The 17,984-nt window shown below is 40.6% G+C and overlaps 1 protein-coding gene across 1 annotated transcript in view; it reads left to right on the top strand.

The window, feature by feature from the left end:
* LOC127582836 (integrin alpha-8-like) overlaps positions 1-17,984 on the top strand; it is a 100,443-nt gene that overhangs the window by 11,472 nt on the left and 70,987 nt on the right. The window contains exons 2-3 of the mRNA XM_052038402.1: positions 4,654-4,784; positions 16,782-16,879. Of these exons, the coding sequence (XP_051894362.1) occupies positions 4,654-4,784; positions 16,782-16,879 (229 nt within the window). The remainder of the gene's footprint in view (positions 1-4,653; positions 4,785-16,781; positions 16,880-17,984) is intronic.

Raw genomic sequence — 17,984 nt, forward strand, 5'->3', positions numbered from 1 at the left:
TTGATTTGACAATGATTTTTAATTGAAGGCACAGATAAATCTAACAAAAAAAAGTCCCTTGGACTGCAGTTATTGCAAACCAATTCTAATCAAATCGATTTCTGCTCCAGTGCCTTTCTGAGTGTGGTCAATAGAACCCTTTGACAGTCTGAAGGGACATTCTGGAGTGGAGTGTAGTGAAGGTTAACAGGAGGGATACAAGGAGATGAAAAGCATATTAGAGTGTTAATTAATCCTCTTCTAGTAAATGAATAGCAATAAAACTTTTAGTAGTTCAGACCGCAAATCAGGTTGCTTCAGATATTTTAGTATTAAGAGAGGTCTTTGGTATTTTGGTTTTTATGTAAAGATTTAAGAGCCATTAGTTTAGATTTTTTTAAAACTCCATTTTTATATTCAATGTTTAATATCATTGAAGGGGCCGAAAGCAATGAGACCTTGGATGATCTGCCCTTAAAATTCAATGTCATCCTGCAGGGTAATAGCACACAAGGCTGGATCACAACATCTTAGGTCATCCAGTCAGCTTCCCTTCACCTCCATTAAAGCAGGTACAATAACAACATTTAGAAGACATTTGGAGAAGTACATGCCTAGGAAAGGTTTAGATGGATATGGGCCAAATGCAGGCAAATGGGATTAGCTCGGATTGACAACTTGGTTGGAATGGACAAGTTGGGCTGAAGGGCCTGTTTCCGTGCTGTATAACTCTATGACTCTAATTAGCCATTTCTTAAATTACTTGAATTGGTATTTTTATTATTGCACAAGTAAGTAAACATTCATTTCAGCTGCAATTATTAATCCTTCAGCCACCTGTATCAAGAGCTGTTTTGTAAATCACCCAGAGAATGAATAATCACATCGAGATGAGTGCTTTAATTGATTTCAGCAACACTAATTTTTGTGCCCTTTTGTTATTAGAGCTGCCTTGTAATAGAGAGATACAGCATAGAAATAGACCCTTCAACTCACTCAGTCCACACCAAGACCACCCATTTACACTAATCCGACATGAATCCACATTTTATTCTCTACGTATTCTCATCAACTATTCCAGATTCGGTCACACACCTACATACTACTCACAGTTTACAGCAGCCAAATAACCTATCTACCCTGCATATCTTTGGCAGACCACACAGTTTATCTTTGGCAGACCACACAGTGCGATCACAGGGAGAACCTGGAAACTCCACACAGACAGCACTGAAGGTCAAGATTGAACCCAGGTCTTTGGCACTGCAAGGCAGCAGCTCTACTAGCTGTGCCACTGAGCTAATGTTTCCCTCCATTCCTAGGGTCTTACTAAGTCAGTACCCTGTACTGCCAGAGTCTCACTGAGACAACAACCTCCTGCCATTCTAAGTGCGCCAACACTGTCTGTACCATAAGTAGCAAAGTCACCCACCTATGCAAGGGCTGGGAGATTTCACGGGGACATCAAGGTCTATAGAGAGCTGTGTGTTGTAATAAAGAACCCCGTATGATCAATGGAAGGCTATCCAGAAGATAAACAAATGTCTGAACCTTGGTAAGAAAAGTCCAAATTGTTGACAATTCTAGGAGTAGCTCCCAGCAGACTATCAGAAGAACACATCAGAAGTGAATTTCAGAAACGAATTGGAATGGATGGCTGCTGCTTTGTATGTGTGTTGAAGAAAACCTACTGATCCTTAGGAGATAAACAACACTGAGTACTTGGGCCAAATTGTGCGTTTTTGTGTCACAATTTCTCCATAATTTTATACAATTAGAGAAGATTACTGATGCTATTTGAATTCCATTTAAATATTTTGAGTAGTGTCTACTGCTCTTTCATCTCGAGATCATTTGCAGTCATTCCTACCAGTGGCTATATAATTGTGCATACTAAACAGTTTCCACTGAAGATTTGTCTGGTATTTTTGGGTCTAATTTTCTTTTTCTAACAGGCAATATCTTGTAGAGGTATCTTATATGATGTGACAATGCAATACAATTGTTCAAGGAGGTTATATTTTCATCTGAGGCCTAAGACTATTATAAATGTTTCACTCTCCATATATGTCAAGTTAAAGGTTTTAGTGAGGTCTCAGTCCTGCGTTGTGAGTTTTGTCACAGCTTCAAATGACTGTATAAGAATCAACATGCAAGCTTAACTCACTGCTAGAGTCATGAAACAAAAAGGTGAGTGGTTAATGGGAGATCCAGGAGATGGGGTAGGCAATGGAGCAAAAGGCAAATAGTGTAGTGGTTGGCATAACATTATTACAGTGCCAGCGACCCGGGTTCAATTCTGGCTGCTGTCTGTAAGGAGTTTGTACGTTTTCCCCGTGTCTGCGTGGGTTTCCTCTGGGTGCTCCAGTTTCCTCCCACATTCCAAAGACATACGGGTTAGGAAGTTGTGGGCGTGCTATGTTGGCACCGGAAGCATGGCGACACTTGCGGGCTGCCCCCAGGATACTCAACGCAAAAAGATGCATTTCACTGGGTGTTTCGATGTACATGTGACCAATAAAGATATCTTATCTTACCTTATATTAAATCTTCTTCTTGGGCATTCCCTTGGGATTGAGGATGACTTACTTCCACTCCAGTTTTGTGGGCGCTGAGGTGGCTAATGAGGCCAATGTGAGAACCACAGCGTCTCCCACATGTGGAGCAGATGACGGCTGACAGGCTGAGTGGGTGGTTGGTTCATGGGGTGTTGAGCTCCTTTTGCTGTGTATGTAGGGCCTCTATTCACTCCTGATGCATGGACTCGGTGTTCTCAATGCCATCCCAAATTCTCCTTCTGCACTTTGAGTGGTCATGGGTCAGAGACTGCCAGGAGTCAGTGGGGATGATGTATTTGCATAAGGAGACAACTGTAACACATACTGTATGCAGGAAGGTGAGTGGGGAAAAGGAAATATATGGTGACAATGAAATGAAAAAGAGAAACTAAGATGTCATTTTCAAATGAGATGCAAGAAAATGTTCAAAAGGATGGTTTCATGTTATACATCAATGCACCGGTAATGTACAGTCTGCATTACAATTTCTTGTCACTTAGTTTAACAGTCACGTTAATCATGATTTAGAGTATGCGCTACTGTCACGCAGATTACACACATGGAAACGCAAGAGATCCTGCAGATGCTGGAATCTGGAGCAACACACACAAAATGCTGGAGGAACTCAGCAGATTGCCATGTTGAGGCCAGACGCAGGTTGGAGGAATGACACCTCATATTTCACCTTGGTAGTCTCCAACCTGACGGCCTCAACATCGATTTCTCCAACTTCCGGTAACCCCTCCCTTTTTTTTTCTTTACCCCCTTTTGTTTTCCCTCATTTCTGTGACCCCCTCACCCCTTCCCTTTCTCCTCCCTCACCCTCATGACCCGCCCATCTATTCCCCACCTCCTTCCCTTTATTCCATGGTCTGTTGTCCTCTCCTACTGGATTCCTTCTTCTTCAGCCCTTTGCTTCTTCTACCTATCACCTCTCAGCTTCTTACATCCCCCCTCCCCCACCCACCTACCTTCCCCTCTCACCTAGAATCACCTATCACCTGCCAGCCTGTGCTCCTCTCCCTCCCCTGACCTTCTTATTCTGGCTTCTGCTGTCTTTCTTTCCAGTCCTGATGAAGGGTCTCGACCCAAAACATCGACTCTTTATTTCTCTCCATAGATGCTGCCTGTCCTGCCGAATTCCTCCAGCATTTTGTGTGTATTACACACATGGAAGTTCAATTGTGTTAAGTGTCAATTTTCCTCAAGTATATGTTCGAACGAAGCAGAAACCCATTATCACACTTATCTGAATGAAATCAGACAAGCTTCTGTTAGGTCGATACAGAGTGGATACTGACTTTGCATGGTGACACAACACATTTACCCAAATTCAAAAAGTTTAGGCGTTGGTGCCAGAGCTGAAGTTATTCTTATCTTTTGCAGTCTATCCAGCCTGGGTGACACTTCCCATTGGGATAGGTGTTACATGTATCTGGGCACATGAGAAAAGAATCTCATCACTGACTGATCCACCTCTTTTAGTTCCATTCATGAGCTGGTCTGGTAGGTCAACCACCAAAAGGGCCAAAGAATTTTGCAGAGCTGCCCAGTTCATGCATCATATTATCAGTCAATCACCAAGTGTGTACCTTAGAGGCACACTAAACTTATGGGTGGCATGGTAGCATAGCGGTTAGCATAACGCTATTACTGCGCCAGCGACCCAGGTTCAATTCCGGCCGCTGTCTGTAAGGAGTTTGTACGTTTTCCCCGTTTCTGTGTGGGTTTCCTCCGGGTGCTCCGGTTTCCTCCCACATTCCAAGGAGCTGTGGGCATACTATGTTGGTGCCGGAAGCATGCGACACCTGCAGGCTGCCCCCCCAGAACACTACGCTAAAAGACGCATTTCCCTGCGTGTTTCAACGTATATATGACTAATAAAAAAATCTCTCTTTAAGTTAAGATTAGCATACAGTACTGGATAGTATTTGTTCAACTTGGTCTCCTTAAGATTTATTATTTATTTAAATGTTGTTATTCTTGAAGGAAAGAAATTGAGAGTTCTTCACTTTAGTGAAGTCACAGCTAACTTAGAGTGATCAGCGACTAGAAAAAATGTGAAAGATATTATGTTAGATAAACACATCTAAAATATTTTTCTGCCTTTTTTCAGTCCAGGTGTCCTTATTGGTGCTCCAAAGGCAAATACAACCCAAGAAGATGTTATAGAAGGTGGAGCAGTGTTTCTCTGTCCTTGGTCGACTAATGGAAGTCTGTGTAGTTTAATACCATTTGATACCAAAGGTAAGGTATCAGCTCAACAGGTAATTCAGTGAACTCAGGAAGAGTGAAGTTGTAGCATCTCATGTTACAATATTCGGCGCCCATTGTAGAGACAGTAAATGTCAGCAGCACCATGACTTACAAATTCCATTTATTGGTGGTTGGAAGTTGAACACCTCTGTGTTGATTGATATAAATCATGGTTTATATGATTCCTAGGAAAAATTATGGGTCAAAAACTGAAAATGTCTCTATATCGCCAGTTACTGATAATTATATGTAATGCCAATTATAACCATCAATATCTGTTGCATACAAGGATTTTTAGAAAATCATGAAATATATGAATTTAAAAAATGCATTTATTTTGGAAGAAATTATTTACACCAAGTACTTGTGAGGTTATAGTTACACTGTGAATATCAGAGTTCTAGTCTATTTAAAGAAGGGAATATTTAAACTAACTATTTTTTTCTGCATCTGTTTAACAAAGACAGCTGGGAACAGAATTTCTTTGTAGAATAGTGGACTAATCTTCACTGTGTAGGAGACACAGCAGAGGCAAGTCCAGTTACATGCTGGGGCTTTGTTCCATCCATTTTACTTCAGACTAAATGGTGAGACCAGATGAGGTAAAACACTGCAAGGAACAGATCACATTCTGAGAGGTGACAGGTGAAGTAATCCTACCCTTTCATCCCATCTGGTCCATTTCCCATGTCATGCACACTTCTGCTTTACTCAGTTCAATATTTTTAAGCCCAAGTCTTCAGCCTTTCTCAATCCAAACCTTTTAGCCAATCCAACCCTTTCAGCCAATCCAATCCTGGCTGCTGGAACAACGAACCTTAAGGTCAGTAATTACCACTCACCATCTCTGTTTGAATTATTAAGAATGTTGAACTAAGAATGGAACTGTGATGACAAAGAGGATCCTTTTGGGTAATATGGCCCTTCATCGCATCCCTAGCCTGACAGGGTGAACTTGTAAACTCCACACAGACAGCGCTGGGGATCAGGATCAGATGCAGGTCACTGAGGCTGTGTGGTTGATGGGTTAATAAGGATTGTTGTTCAGAGATAACAGTAACTAAGAAACTTCAGTCTGTGAGATGAGGGCAGTGAGAGAGAGAAAAACACAAAGAAAGGAATGCAAGATCTACATAATGCAGAGCTATAGGAAATGCTAAGCCATGTCCCATTTAAAATGACCTTGGATCCTGAAAGCTGAGTTATGGTGGGGTCAATGAGACAGACAGAAAGCCTATATTATTACCATTTCACTACAAGAAGGAAATGCATCCTTGTCTGAAAACTCGTTAGTGCTAAGGAGTCAGATTTCCTAAGTATTAGAATATTCTTCAAATGGTGTATGAAGTTCCAGAATCTGGCTGACAATGCTAGGTGTGGTGGATAACAAGTCTGTTTTGTACCCCAAGTCAGCTGGTCTAATAGAAAGAGTTACATCTTTCATAGATAAAAGACTAGGATAACTGGAGAGAGTTTGTAGACTTATTATAATGACAAGTTTTTTGTTTGAGCTTAGGACACCATCAAATAATGCTCACATACTCATTGGGAGGGGTGATTTGCTCTTTGAAGCAGAGCATGAGGAAATTTCTGATTGAAGAGTAAAAGGATAAAGGGAAGCGGAGATACAGTTAATAGTATCTGACATGGATTGGTATGAGTCAGTAGAATAGAAGTGCAGATGGCACCTTAACAAACTGGAGAGGAAAGAAGCAGAGAGCATTGCCTGCAAAGAGCTGCTCTGCTGAGTAAGACAGCAGTCCTTTATATCTGGTTATGTGTCCAAACTTGAACATTCCTCCTGAGTGATATCCAGCAAACAGCTGGGTCTAAAGAAAGTACCTGTCAAGTTTGTAAGACCAGTTGATTATTGCAGCACTTGATAATTATTCTCCTCATCAACACTTCAGTCCAAAACACCAGGTTAAGCAGCACCGGTCAACTGAAGGATTGACAAATGTAAAAGCAGCTGCTGCAGTAACCAATTAGTCATTTCCTTCACTTTATCTGGGAAGCCCTGTGATATATGTGCAGATTCTTGTTCTAGTATGCTATGCCAGGAATATAATGAATCAACAAGAGACATCAATCACTAAGGACTGCTAAAACACATGCATCTTGTTTATTTCATTCTCAGCAACTACATTGTGAATGTATGCTGGATGCTATATATATGCTTCACACATTTAAACATGCTAAATTGATGTACCCATTTTGTAAAGAAAGACTGATTTACATATTCACATTATCCATGGATAAAAGCTGTTCACGGAGTTACAAAGTGCCTTTCATCTTCTTAAAGGGGCTTGAGTCATTGATGTTGTATCCACTTCTTCAGTTTCAGGAAGATATGTTGTCTCAGTTCAATGGAGCCTTGAAAATTGTTTCTTCCACAATTTCTTCAGGTTCAACATTTAGAAAGCCCTCCTGATCATAAAGCTGTGCAATATCTTCTTGTACATTTTTTGCAGGAATTGTGTTCTTTCTGCCTCCTATTTTCACAGGTTATACCCGACCCTCCAGCCACCATTCCAACATCCCACTTCTGAATGTCAGATTTGCTGGGCATTGTTAACAGGCAAACTCTATCATGCTGCAAAAAACAGATGATTAAATCCCGATGCAGAGGCGTGACCCAAGACCTTGACAATTCCTTTCCCCTCACAGATGCTGCTCAGCCCATTGAGTTCATCCAGCAGTTTGTTTTATGCTCCAGATTCCAGCATCTTCAGTCTCTTGTGTCTCAACTGTGTATCATGCTGTTTGAATTACCTTTCACCATGACTTAAGTCACAATGTCATTTCTAATTTACCTGATTCTCCTCCAACCTCTCCTCAAAACTTGGTTGAACTAAGCTCATTCCTGTTCTGAGTCCATGCATTGGTCACTCACCAGGAATATAACTCATTGTGAAAGAGGCTATTTGGCCGTCAAGTCTATGCAGGCTCCCAAAGCAATCCCATCAATCCTGTTCCCCCACTTATTTCCCTGTACCCTACTTACCCTTTTAATCACCATGTAGGGAAACAGACTGGTCAGCATTAGGCATCGCTGCAATTGCTGTTGTCCAGTAAGTCAGTAAGTAGAACTCCATTTCTGTCTAATTTATCTCATTTTTCCTCCAATTGGTACTTCAGTGCATTTGGGTCAGATCAGTACTTGCTTGACATCAGTATGAGCTTTATAACCTGTGATCTCTATTATTTTATTTGAACATAATATTTTACATAATGTTCCAATAGAATGTTTGTGTAATTTTAAAGCATCTTTCCTTATACCTCTTTCCAGTCTAGCTTCCTGAGCCAATCCTAGTTCGTCAATGTTCATTGATCAGTGAAATCAGCTGCAACCATTGGTGGTATATCTGCTGAACATTGTGACTCACCAAGCATTTCATTTGACGTAATGCCTTAAATATCTTGCAGAATATGTTTTCAAGTTGATTGCACGCTTCATTAGTGGTACTTGGTTTAACCGACCTTAATGTCTACCTTGACCATACTTGACCAATCATTACTGGATTGATGCTTATGGAGATGCTTTGACCATTTGCCCATACTTTTGCTTTGAAATGAATCTGCTTTCTGCAATGGATACTGATGGAGTAAATGCCATATAATTCCAATTCTCCATTGTTCACGTTGGCTTTCTCTCTGTCCTTTTATTGCGAAAACTTCTATGAAGGAATCACACAACAAGAATTGCATTGGCTAATTATATGGGCTTTAGACTTGCACTTTGAGAATATATATTTCTGACAGTCAAAACAGCTTGCCATTTGAATTCACATGCATGCAGCAGATGGCTTTGGTTACATCTATTACAGAAATGTATGTTAGTCTCACCCATGCAGCTTCAAATCCTGCTTTGGAACTTTAGCCTTTGTCATTGCTCTGTCATTGTATGTTGCATTAGATAAAATTCTTCAGCATCCCTCAATGCCATTCCCTAGACATTAGAATCTTGCACCCAAGATCAAATGCAAGATTCTGCATGCTTAGTAACTTTGATAGAATTATCTTATTGACAAACTTGTCACAGAGCATGGTTCAAAAAAGTACTGAAGATGCAGTGCTGGGACAGGTTGTTCAATGAGATAATGCACCAGCTGGTTGTCTAGCCTGACCCTCAATTCCTAGTTCCAAATTTGTAGCTCTTTACAATTTTGATGTTGTAGGGTTGGAAGGATCCTATAACCTTTTCATTGCTTCACAAAATGAAAAATTTTGCTTTGTTTCCTGTGACTTTAGAAAACTTGCCAATGTTTCTGAAGCTGCTTTAGTTAACAGAATAATTTCTTGTGCTCCTGCATTGTATTGCTTTGTGCAGGTGCATACTTACCATTACCACTCTCTCTAATATTTATGCTAAAAATCATTTACGTACATTGTACATACGAAGGGAAAGGCTCACACACCTGCTCACATACACAAAGGCTGCCAAAGAAACAATCTGAGTCTGAGCTGTCATTTTGTCTTCTTCTGATGCTTCTCACACCAGAACACACTTTCCCACTACTTCAGTGTCCCTCTAGCTTCATGGCTATTCCTCTGACTTATTAAATCATAACTTCTTTCTTAATGCAATTCCCTAGCAGTTGGACACACAGGATCTCTTTTATCCCAATGCATACACACACCCGAAGTTGCTGCATGTTTGTATCCTTGCTCTTCTCCCCAAGAATTATGCTGGTCTTTGCACAAAACACTTGTGCAGCTGAACTGATGCCCCTTCTTGTCCAGAGTTTGACCAGTAATCTCCCCCATGCCTATATTTGCTGGCACACACTGACCATTAGTTGCTGCTATGCCCTGCTCTGAAGGGAGTGCCTCAAAGTGCAGCCATGCTCAGACACTGTCAGCTCACAGATAACTCGCCTAAAGTCCAATTATATTTTGCTTAATGATTAATCTGTTATTTGTATTGTTGTTGTCATTTGTATTCTATATATTGATTCTTATTCTAACTATAGATTGTGCCAGGGATATAATAAATCATTAAAGGACGTGAAGAACTGTTAAAACACACACACCTTGTCAATTCCATTCCCTCCAATGATAATGAAAGTGCATGCCTCCATCATGCACACATTTCCATTCACTTCAAGCTTAAAACAAGCTATTTGGTAAATAGTGTCCAACCTGAAACTTCAGGTCACAGACTGCCCTGCACTGCCCTCCTCATCCATACCTCATTTGCACATCTAGTAAACTACAAGTTATTGATATTTTTGGCTGTAACATTGGAGAAAATTTGAAAGCCCTGGAGAAACAGTTTTAAGCACTTCCCATGTTTGTCTGATGTTCCTGTCAAAAAACCACCAGAGCTACTGCAGACAATTGAAGGAACTTCTGCAGAACCTAGCTGCATTTTATATACAAATATTTGAAACTTGTCCCACAGTTTCACAGGGCTTCATTGACTTAACTGGAGAGCAGAAAAGGGCATGATTGTGGGAATAGTGTCGCACTTGATCTCATGTGTTTTCTGACTACTGACTGATCATTAATATGTTTCTGTTGTCATTTTATAGCCAAACTTCACAATTACCTGCAAGCATACACTTTCAATGCAGCAAAATTTCCCACGATAATCCAAGACAAATTTGATATAGATTACATTTGGAAATATTGGACACGTGTGCTGGATTTAAGAGTGTCTTATGAGATGAAAAAGGCAGAAAGATGTAGATTTTCTTTCATAACATAAAGATTAATCATAAACTGAACCCACCTGAACAAGTGTATAATTTCTAGTTCAACATCTTGGTAGCTCCAATCATGCACATTAGTTTAAATTTTGCTATCTTGACACCTCTTAGACCAAGAGATTTAAGTTCATTGTGCTGAATAGGTATGTATTCCCTTGACAGGGGTGATTAAAGGACTCAATACACAGAAAGAAACTACTTCCTTTGATGGAGATTTACAACAATGGGGCGTAAACTTGAAATTATAATAAGACCATTCAGGGATGATGTCAGGAAACACTTCTTCACATTGAGAGGAGTGAAAAACTGCAAGTTCCTCTCCAAAAAGCTGCTGAAGCTGTAGGGGTAGGGAAATTGAAAATGTCAAATCTGAGATGGTTTATTTTTTGTTAGGCAGAGTATTCAGTATACAGAACCAATGTGTGTAGACCGGAATAATGTGTGGTTCAGCTATGATTTATTGAAAGGTTTGAACAGACTTGAGGGGCTGAATGGCTTATTCCTGTTCCTATTCTCCTACCACACTGGGTGCTAAGGTCTTGGAATGAAGAGTGTGCATACAATTTTAGAGCTGAGAGGTTTAGTTTAGCATCTAGCTGGCATGTCAGTGTAGATAAGGGTTAATGAAAGTTGCATTGCCTGATTCTAAAATCTGGGAGTTGTTTTGTTCAGTAGTCTGCTCAGGAAAAATGATATACCTTTAATGAATGCTGGTGTGCAGCTGGGCAGGTGGAGGGAGGATGATCATTTGGCGTCATTATTAAATGCATGGGATTAAATGAATGGGATTGTGACACTTTGGCAGAAAAAGGGAGCTGATGAAACATCTGAGCAACTAGTTCACATCTGATGTTTGCAGCTCTAGGAGCAGGCAATTGTTCCTTCTCCTGCTTGGTCTCTTCACCTTAACACACTGACTTCCTTTATTCCTTTGGTTGTAGAACATAAGAGCCTCAAGGACAGCTTCTGTACCACTGTTATAAGACTCTTGAACAGATCTTTTATACGATAAACTTTTGATCTCTGAATCTACCTCATCATCGGCCTTGCACTTTATTTGTCTACCTGCACTGCACTGTATCTGTAACTGCAATACGATATTCTGCATTCTGTTTCTTCTCCTTTCATACTACCTCAATGTACTTACGTATGGAATGATTTGTCCAGATGGCACGCAAATAAAAGCTTTTCTCTGTATCTCAGTACACGTGACAATAATAAACCAATTACCAATTACTCCAAAATTGGTGGTATAGTGGACATTGAAGAAGGTTGTCTAAGGTTACAGCAGGATACTGACCAACTGGAAAAGTGGGCAAAGGAAGGGCAGATGGGACTTAACTCAGACAAGTGCAAAGTTATGCATTTTGGGAAGTTAAATCAGGCCAGGGCATATACAGTGACCAGCAGAGCTGATGAACAGAGAGGCCTAGGAGTGCGAATACATAGTTCCTTGAAAGTGGAACACTGGTAGAGAGGGTGGTGAAGAAGGCAAATGGCATGCTTGCCCTCATTGGCCATTGAGTATAAGAGTTGGGACGTCAAGTTACAGTTGTACAAAGTGTTGGTTAGACTGCGCTTGGAGTACTGTGTGCAGTTCTGGTCGCCACACTTGCAGAAGGAGTTGGTATAGTGCAGAAAAGATTCACAGGGATGTTGCCTGCATTGGAGGGCTTGATTTATAAGGAGAGATTGGATAGATTGGGTCTGTTTTCCCTGGAGCAAAGGAGGCTGAGGGGGTGACCTTATAGAGGTTTATAAAATTATGAGGGACATAGATAAGGTGGATGGACACAGTCTTCTTCCCAGGATAGGGAAGTCTAAAGTTAGGACATTGATATAAGGTAAAAGGGGAAAGATTTAGAGGATCTGAGGGGCAACTTTTTCACACAGAGGGTGGTGGGTATATGGAAAGAGCTGCCAGAGAATGTGGTAGAAGTAGGTACAATTATGATGTTTAAAAGACATTTGGACTGGTATATGAATGGCAAAGGTTGAGAGAGATATGGGCCAAACTCAGGTAAATAGGATTAGCTTAGATAGGCATCTTGGTTGGCATGGATGAGCTGGGCTGAAGGACCTTTTTCTGTGCTGTATAACTCTATGAATCTATGAATTTAAATATTCTGCTATTCCAAATTTTGGCCTTGCTTGTGCCTCTATAGCAGGGATGGCAATCTTATGACTACGAACTTACCCACTCCTGTATTAGGCTGCAGGTGAGCACACTTACCTTAAACTGTCCTTCGTCAAATACAGCAGGGATAGGACATGGTTTTTGGTGGAGGTGTAACTCACCTACATCCTTGTCCAGATGGGAAGCAGTGTTGACTTCCCAAATAATCAAGAGCAGTTGGGAACAGGAGCCAGAGCTGGAAAAGTCTCAGAAAAAAAGTAAGTTTGCAACAAGCCTTAGGTTTCAATATGAAAACCTTGGATCTCTCTTGCTGTACGTTGGCCTCCTGCCTGACCACTGCACTCTCACCCCCAGAAGTGAATCATGTTCCCCAACCTACCCCAAATAGCTCTGGATTTCAACATGTCAGTTCTATGCCTGCATGGGCTTGCTTCTCTCACCTTTAACGCTGCCGTCCACCACCACTCCCCTCCACCCCCGCCCACCTTTAAAATGGGTCCATGTCTTGCTGAATGCAATTGTAGATTAAGGTCTGTGGAAAGATTGATATCATCTGTGTTCTTCTGAATAGAAGCCCCAACTCTGATCTTTGTCTCAACTGCTTGGGTTGTGGTGATGCAGGAAATGAACGAAATGTCTGTCTGGTGATGGCTTCCCTTGAGTACTATAACTGGTTTCTCCAGACAGATCCACGTAAGAGACCCTGGCACCATACACACAATCCTCAACGTAAGAACGTGCCCGAGTGAAGCATCAAAGTCCAAGCACGCTTGTCGTCTTCTTTATGAAAATCAAAATACAACAGGTGCTGGAAATCTTAAATGAAAAACATAAGATGCTGAAAACACACAGCAGGTCAATCAGCATCTGTGGAAAGAGGAACAGAGTCAATATTTTGGGTCAAACATCCTTATTTGTTTTGATAGGGCTTTTTATATGCCTTCTTCTTTTGGACCTCTACATTCTCTTCCTGAAACAAAAATATACAGTAGATGTTTCTACAACTTTCTTTTACACAAAAATCCAAACAATGCAGAAATATACTGTTGCTAAGTGATATAATAAGGGCTGTAATTCATCCTTACTAACAATGGACTTCATTCTTCATTCTTATAATTACCTCATCTACCCAAGTTCAGGGCTCTAATTAGCCTTGAGTATGTGCTGGGTCTAAATACGTGTTCTGTAGGAGTGATGTGTTAATGTTGCACTTAGTGCGGGGCAAGTCTGGCTGATAGCAATATCCCGCTTTCATTGAATTTCATCCCTCCACCCCATCCCACCTCTTAAATTAGGCCTTCTAAGGTCCCTTTGGGTATAATTACAACCAGTTAACTCGGCCCTCTACAGGGGTTGAACTGGTGACTTTCCTGAGCTGTCTTATCTAATGCTGTACAAATGGAGCTGGACTGTAAGTGGTCACTCAAGAAGACCCAAAGAGCAAGCTGTAATTAGGTTGCAGATTCTGTTCACTCTTTTTGCCTTGAGGAAAGAGCGCATTGATTTTTCAATACACGGAACATATTGATTTTAATTTGGTAATTTTTAATAATGTTGTACACTCAACTGAAATGGAACAGTAGAATGTTTATTGTTCCCATAATATTTTTACAATGCAATTAAAATTTCAGCAATGTTTTTTCCCTTAGCTCTGTGAGCACTAAGGAACAAAGCTAACTAGATTATAGAGAGCGGATGATCGATACAGAGCTGGCCTGTGCAGTTAGTCACTGGATCCAAATGATTTCACATTGTAGCTCACTCAGAGTCTAGAGGACGTAGCGGTTAGGATGTTTCTCTTGTGAGCAAAGGAGGATGGTGAACCAAATGTTACGCTGCAGACATCACCAGAACTGAAAGAAGTAGAACTATGAGGTGAATGCAGAGGGACTGTTTAGGTGACACCAGAGTTAGTTTTTAAAAGGAGAATGGGAGAGTTTTGAGTTTCTGGGAAATAATGAGTTGAAAGTCAAAGATGGAAGATTGAGGTTTGAGAAAGGTGAAGATTTAAGATGGCTTAACAGAATTAGACATGATTCATTTGGCAGCAGTTCTGCTGCTGAGCCAGATAATCTTAACTGTTACTTCAGGTTATTGCTGAAAGAGTGCTACACTGTCTGAGGTGCCTTCCTTCAGATGAAACATTAAGTCCCAGTCTGACCTCTTAGGTTGGGAGAAAAGATGTGAGAGCACTATTTGAAGAAGACTAACCAGTAGAGCTGCTGTCAGCACCAGAGACCTGGGTTCAATCCTGACCTCGAGTGCTGTCAGTGTGGAGTTTGCACATTCCCCCTGTGACCGAGTGGGTTTCCTCCCAGTTCCACACCCCAACATGTCTTAAGATGTGCAGGTTGGTAGGAATTAGAATCGGTTTAACATTGTCACACGTACCAAGATACAGCAAAAATCTTTTGTCTGCATGCCATCCAGACAGATCATGTCATACAGAAGGACATTGAGGTAGTAAAAGGAAAACAGAATGCAGAATATAGTGTAGCAGCTACAGAGAAAGTACTGTGCAGGCAAACAAGTAAAGTACAAGGGCCATGATGAGGTAGACTGGGAGATCAAGAATTCATCCTTAGCATATAAGAGGTCCATTCAAGAGTCTGTTAACAGTGGGATATAAGCTGTTCTTCAGTCTGGTGGTACGTGCTTTCAAGCTTTTATATCTTCTGCTTGACAGGAGAGGGGAGAAGAGAGAATGACCAGGGTGGGAGGAGTATTAGATTATGTTAGCTGTTTTCCCAAGACAGTGGGAAATGTAGACGGAGTCAAAGGTGTGGAGGCTGGTTTGCGTGATGGACTGGGCAGCGTTCACAACTCTCTGCAGTTTCTTGTCGTCTTGTGCAGAGCAGTTGCCACACCAAGCTGTGCTGCATCCAGATAGGATGCTTTCTTTGGTGCATCTGTAAAAATCTGTATAGGTCAACAGGGACATGCCAAATTTCTTCAGACTTCTGAGGAAGAGGAGTTAATTGGCCACTGTAAGTAGTGTGTGAGTGAATGGTAGAATCTGGGGCATTGATGAGAGTGTGGAGAATTAAAAAGGATAATGTAGGATTGGCATAAATGAATGGTTGATAGTTGGCACAAACTCAGTGAGCTGAAGGGCCTGTTCCCGTGCTGTATTATTCTATGATTCTATCAGTAGGGGGTTGGGGGTTAAGGTGGTTTCTCCTGGTGAATTGTCCCTCAATCAACACCACTGAAACAGATCACCTGGTCATTCATTACATTGCTAGTTGTGGAAGCTAGCTGTGTGAAAAGCAATTGAGCATTTACATGCATTATAGTGGCGTCCACACTCCACTTGGAAACATAAATTGGGCAGGAAGTGAAGGGGAACCAAAGAAAAGGCAAAAAGAAACTTTCTTTGCATTTTGGCGAATCTAAGACAAAGAGGCAAAACCAAAAATCCAAGTTAGGGCTTTCATGAGTGCAATTAGGAATGAGTGATACCTACAGAGAATAGCAGATATTTGGGACACTCTTCTGCAAAGACTGATTAAAGATAGGTTGATTTTCAAATTTGAGGATGATAGGTTATTTGTTAAACTCTTGTCCTAAACTTTATTTTACCTAGTTTGTATCTCTATTTTGTATTCATTGCTTATCTTAATGGCAAGATAATCTGTTTACTGTGGTATTCATTCAGGATCAACTGACCAGGAGAAACCAAGCCTCCCCTACTCTTCTGAACATTTGTTGCTCTACTTAGCATCTTGGAGATCCCCCTGATGCCTTTACTCATTCACCCCCTTTCAAAGTTGAGGTGTTTAGGTTTTCTGGAGATGATTAAATACTTTTTTCTCAGCTAAAGACTGGATTAGGTTTTATTGTGACGCCCTCCATTACCAACTAGCCTTGCAAACCTCACCGTCAAGTCTCCTAATTGGTAAATATTTATGTGAGTGAGTTCTTAGTTCATTGAACAGCAAGATTCTGCGTCTACAGAAGAACAAAGGGAAGTAACTTTAGGAAAAGGTGGAGATAAACGCAGTCAGGATTTTGGTGGATATAAGATCTGGTAGGGGATATAATTATTTATAATTTATTTTGTGTCTACTAGTTAGATCATTGTCTTTTGTCCATTAACACGGATGCAGTGTTTTAATAACTTGATTTCTTTTCCTGCAGGTGACCGATACAGTGAGAATTCAAGAGAAATTATGATGGATTATAAATCTAACCAATGGTTTGGAGCAACTGTCAAAGCATACAAGGAGAAAGTTGTGGTTAGTTTATTTGATATAAATTGCAATGATGATTGTAGAGTGGAATCTCTTGTGCATTTGAGCCCAGGAACAGATGTACTTGGGCAATAAATACCCAGCACAAAAATCAACTCAGGTGAAAGAAACAAACATCACACAAAAAATCAAAAAGCAATTTCCCGTTTTACTCTTACTGTTCTGATTTTGCATGAATGAAGGATTGAAACTTTAATTTTCATATTTACAAGGGAATAATTTGGTAGGAGTCTGCAATTCCTTTCAGCCAATTGGTAATACTCATTTTCATTTTTTCAACCCAATTTAAAATTTTCTCATATTTAAATGAGCTTTGTGGGAAATTTGCATGAAAATAGATTGGTGAATTGAATGTGTCCTTTCAATTATCTCCCCACAGGAAATCTTGCCCAGTGTATTTGACAGTTTGTAGGAGACAATTTTGGCCGCAGCCTGATTTTGTGTTAAACACTAATCCAGGACATCATTCCCTCACACAGCATATTCTCTGATGCAAATACATGGGTCCATGCACTGAAATCTTGATCTATACATCTTAATGGCACTTCCAATGGGCATTATTCAGTGCTGGGGATTCACAAGCACAGAATTTGTGTATATATGTCCACTTTGAATTAAAGATTCTTTGCTTCACAATCACATCCCCAGTCCTAGATCACACTTCTTACCAGTGACTCTGAAAAATCCACATATACCTCCTCCATATTGTTATTTGTCCTCTTGCTAAGTTTTGTCTTCCATCAACTGTGTGCCAACTGGTTAGTTAACTACTGGGGGAGATCACAGTTGAATTTACCTTAATATCCACCGTAGCTTTCTCACAAAAGCTGCATGACAGCACCAACAGTAAACATATTGATCAATTTTTTTCCTCCCCCTTGTTCTGCGTAGTCACAACTATTTTCACTGATATCTTTAGTGAGATCATTCCAATGAATCCATATATTTAAGTAAATGGAAAAACATTTCTATTCAGAAATCATTATGATGCGAAACCCACCACAACAAGGAGTAGATGAGATGAATTACATCAGCTGCAATCAAGGGATGGCGAGATGAACTCATGAGGGAGCAAAGAACTGAAGGATAG

This window comes from Pristis pectinata, chromosome 25, assembly GCF_009764475.1.
Source record: "Pristis pectinata isolate sPriPec2 chromosome 25, sPriPec2.1.pri, whole genome shotgun sequence".
NCBI lineage: Eukaryota > Metazoa > Chordata > Chondrichthyes > Rhinopristiformes > Pristidae > Pristis > Pristis pectinata.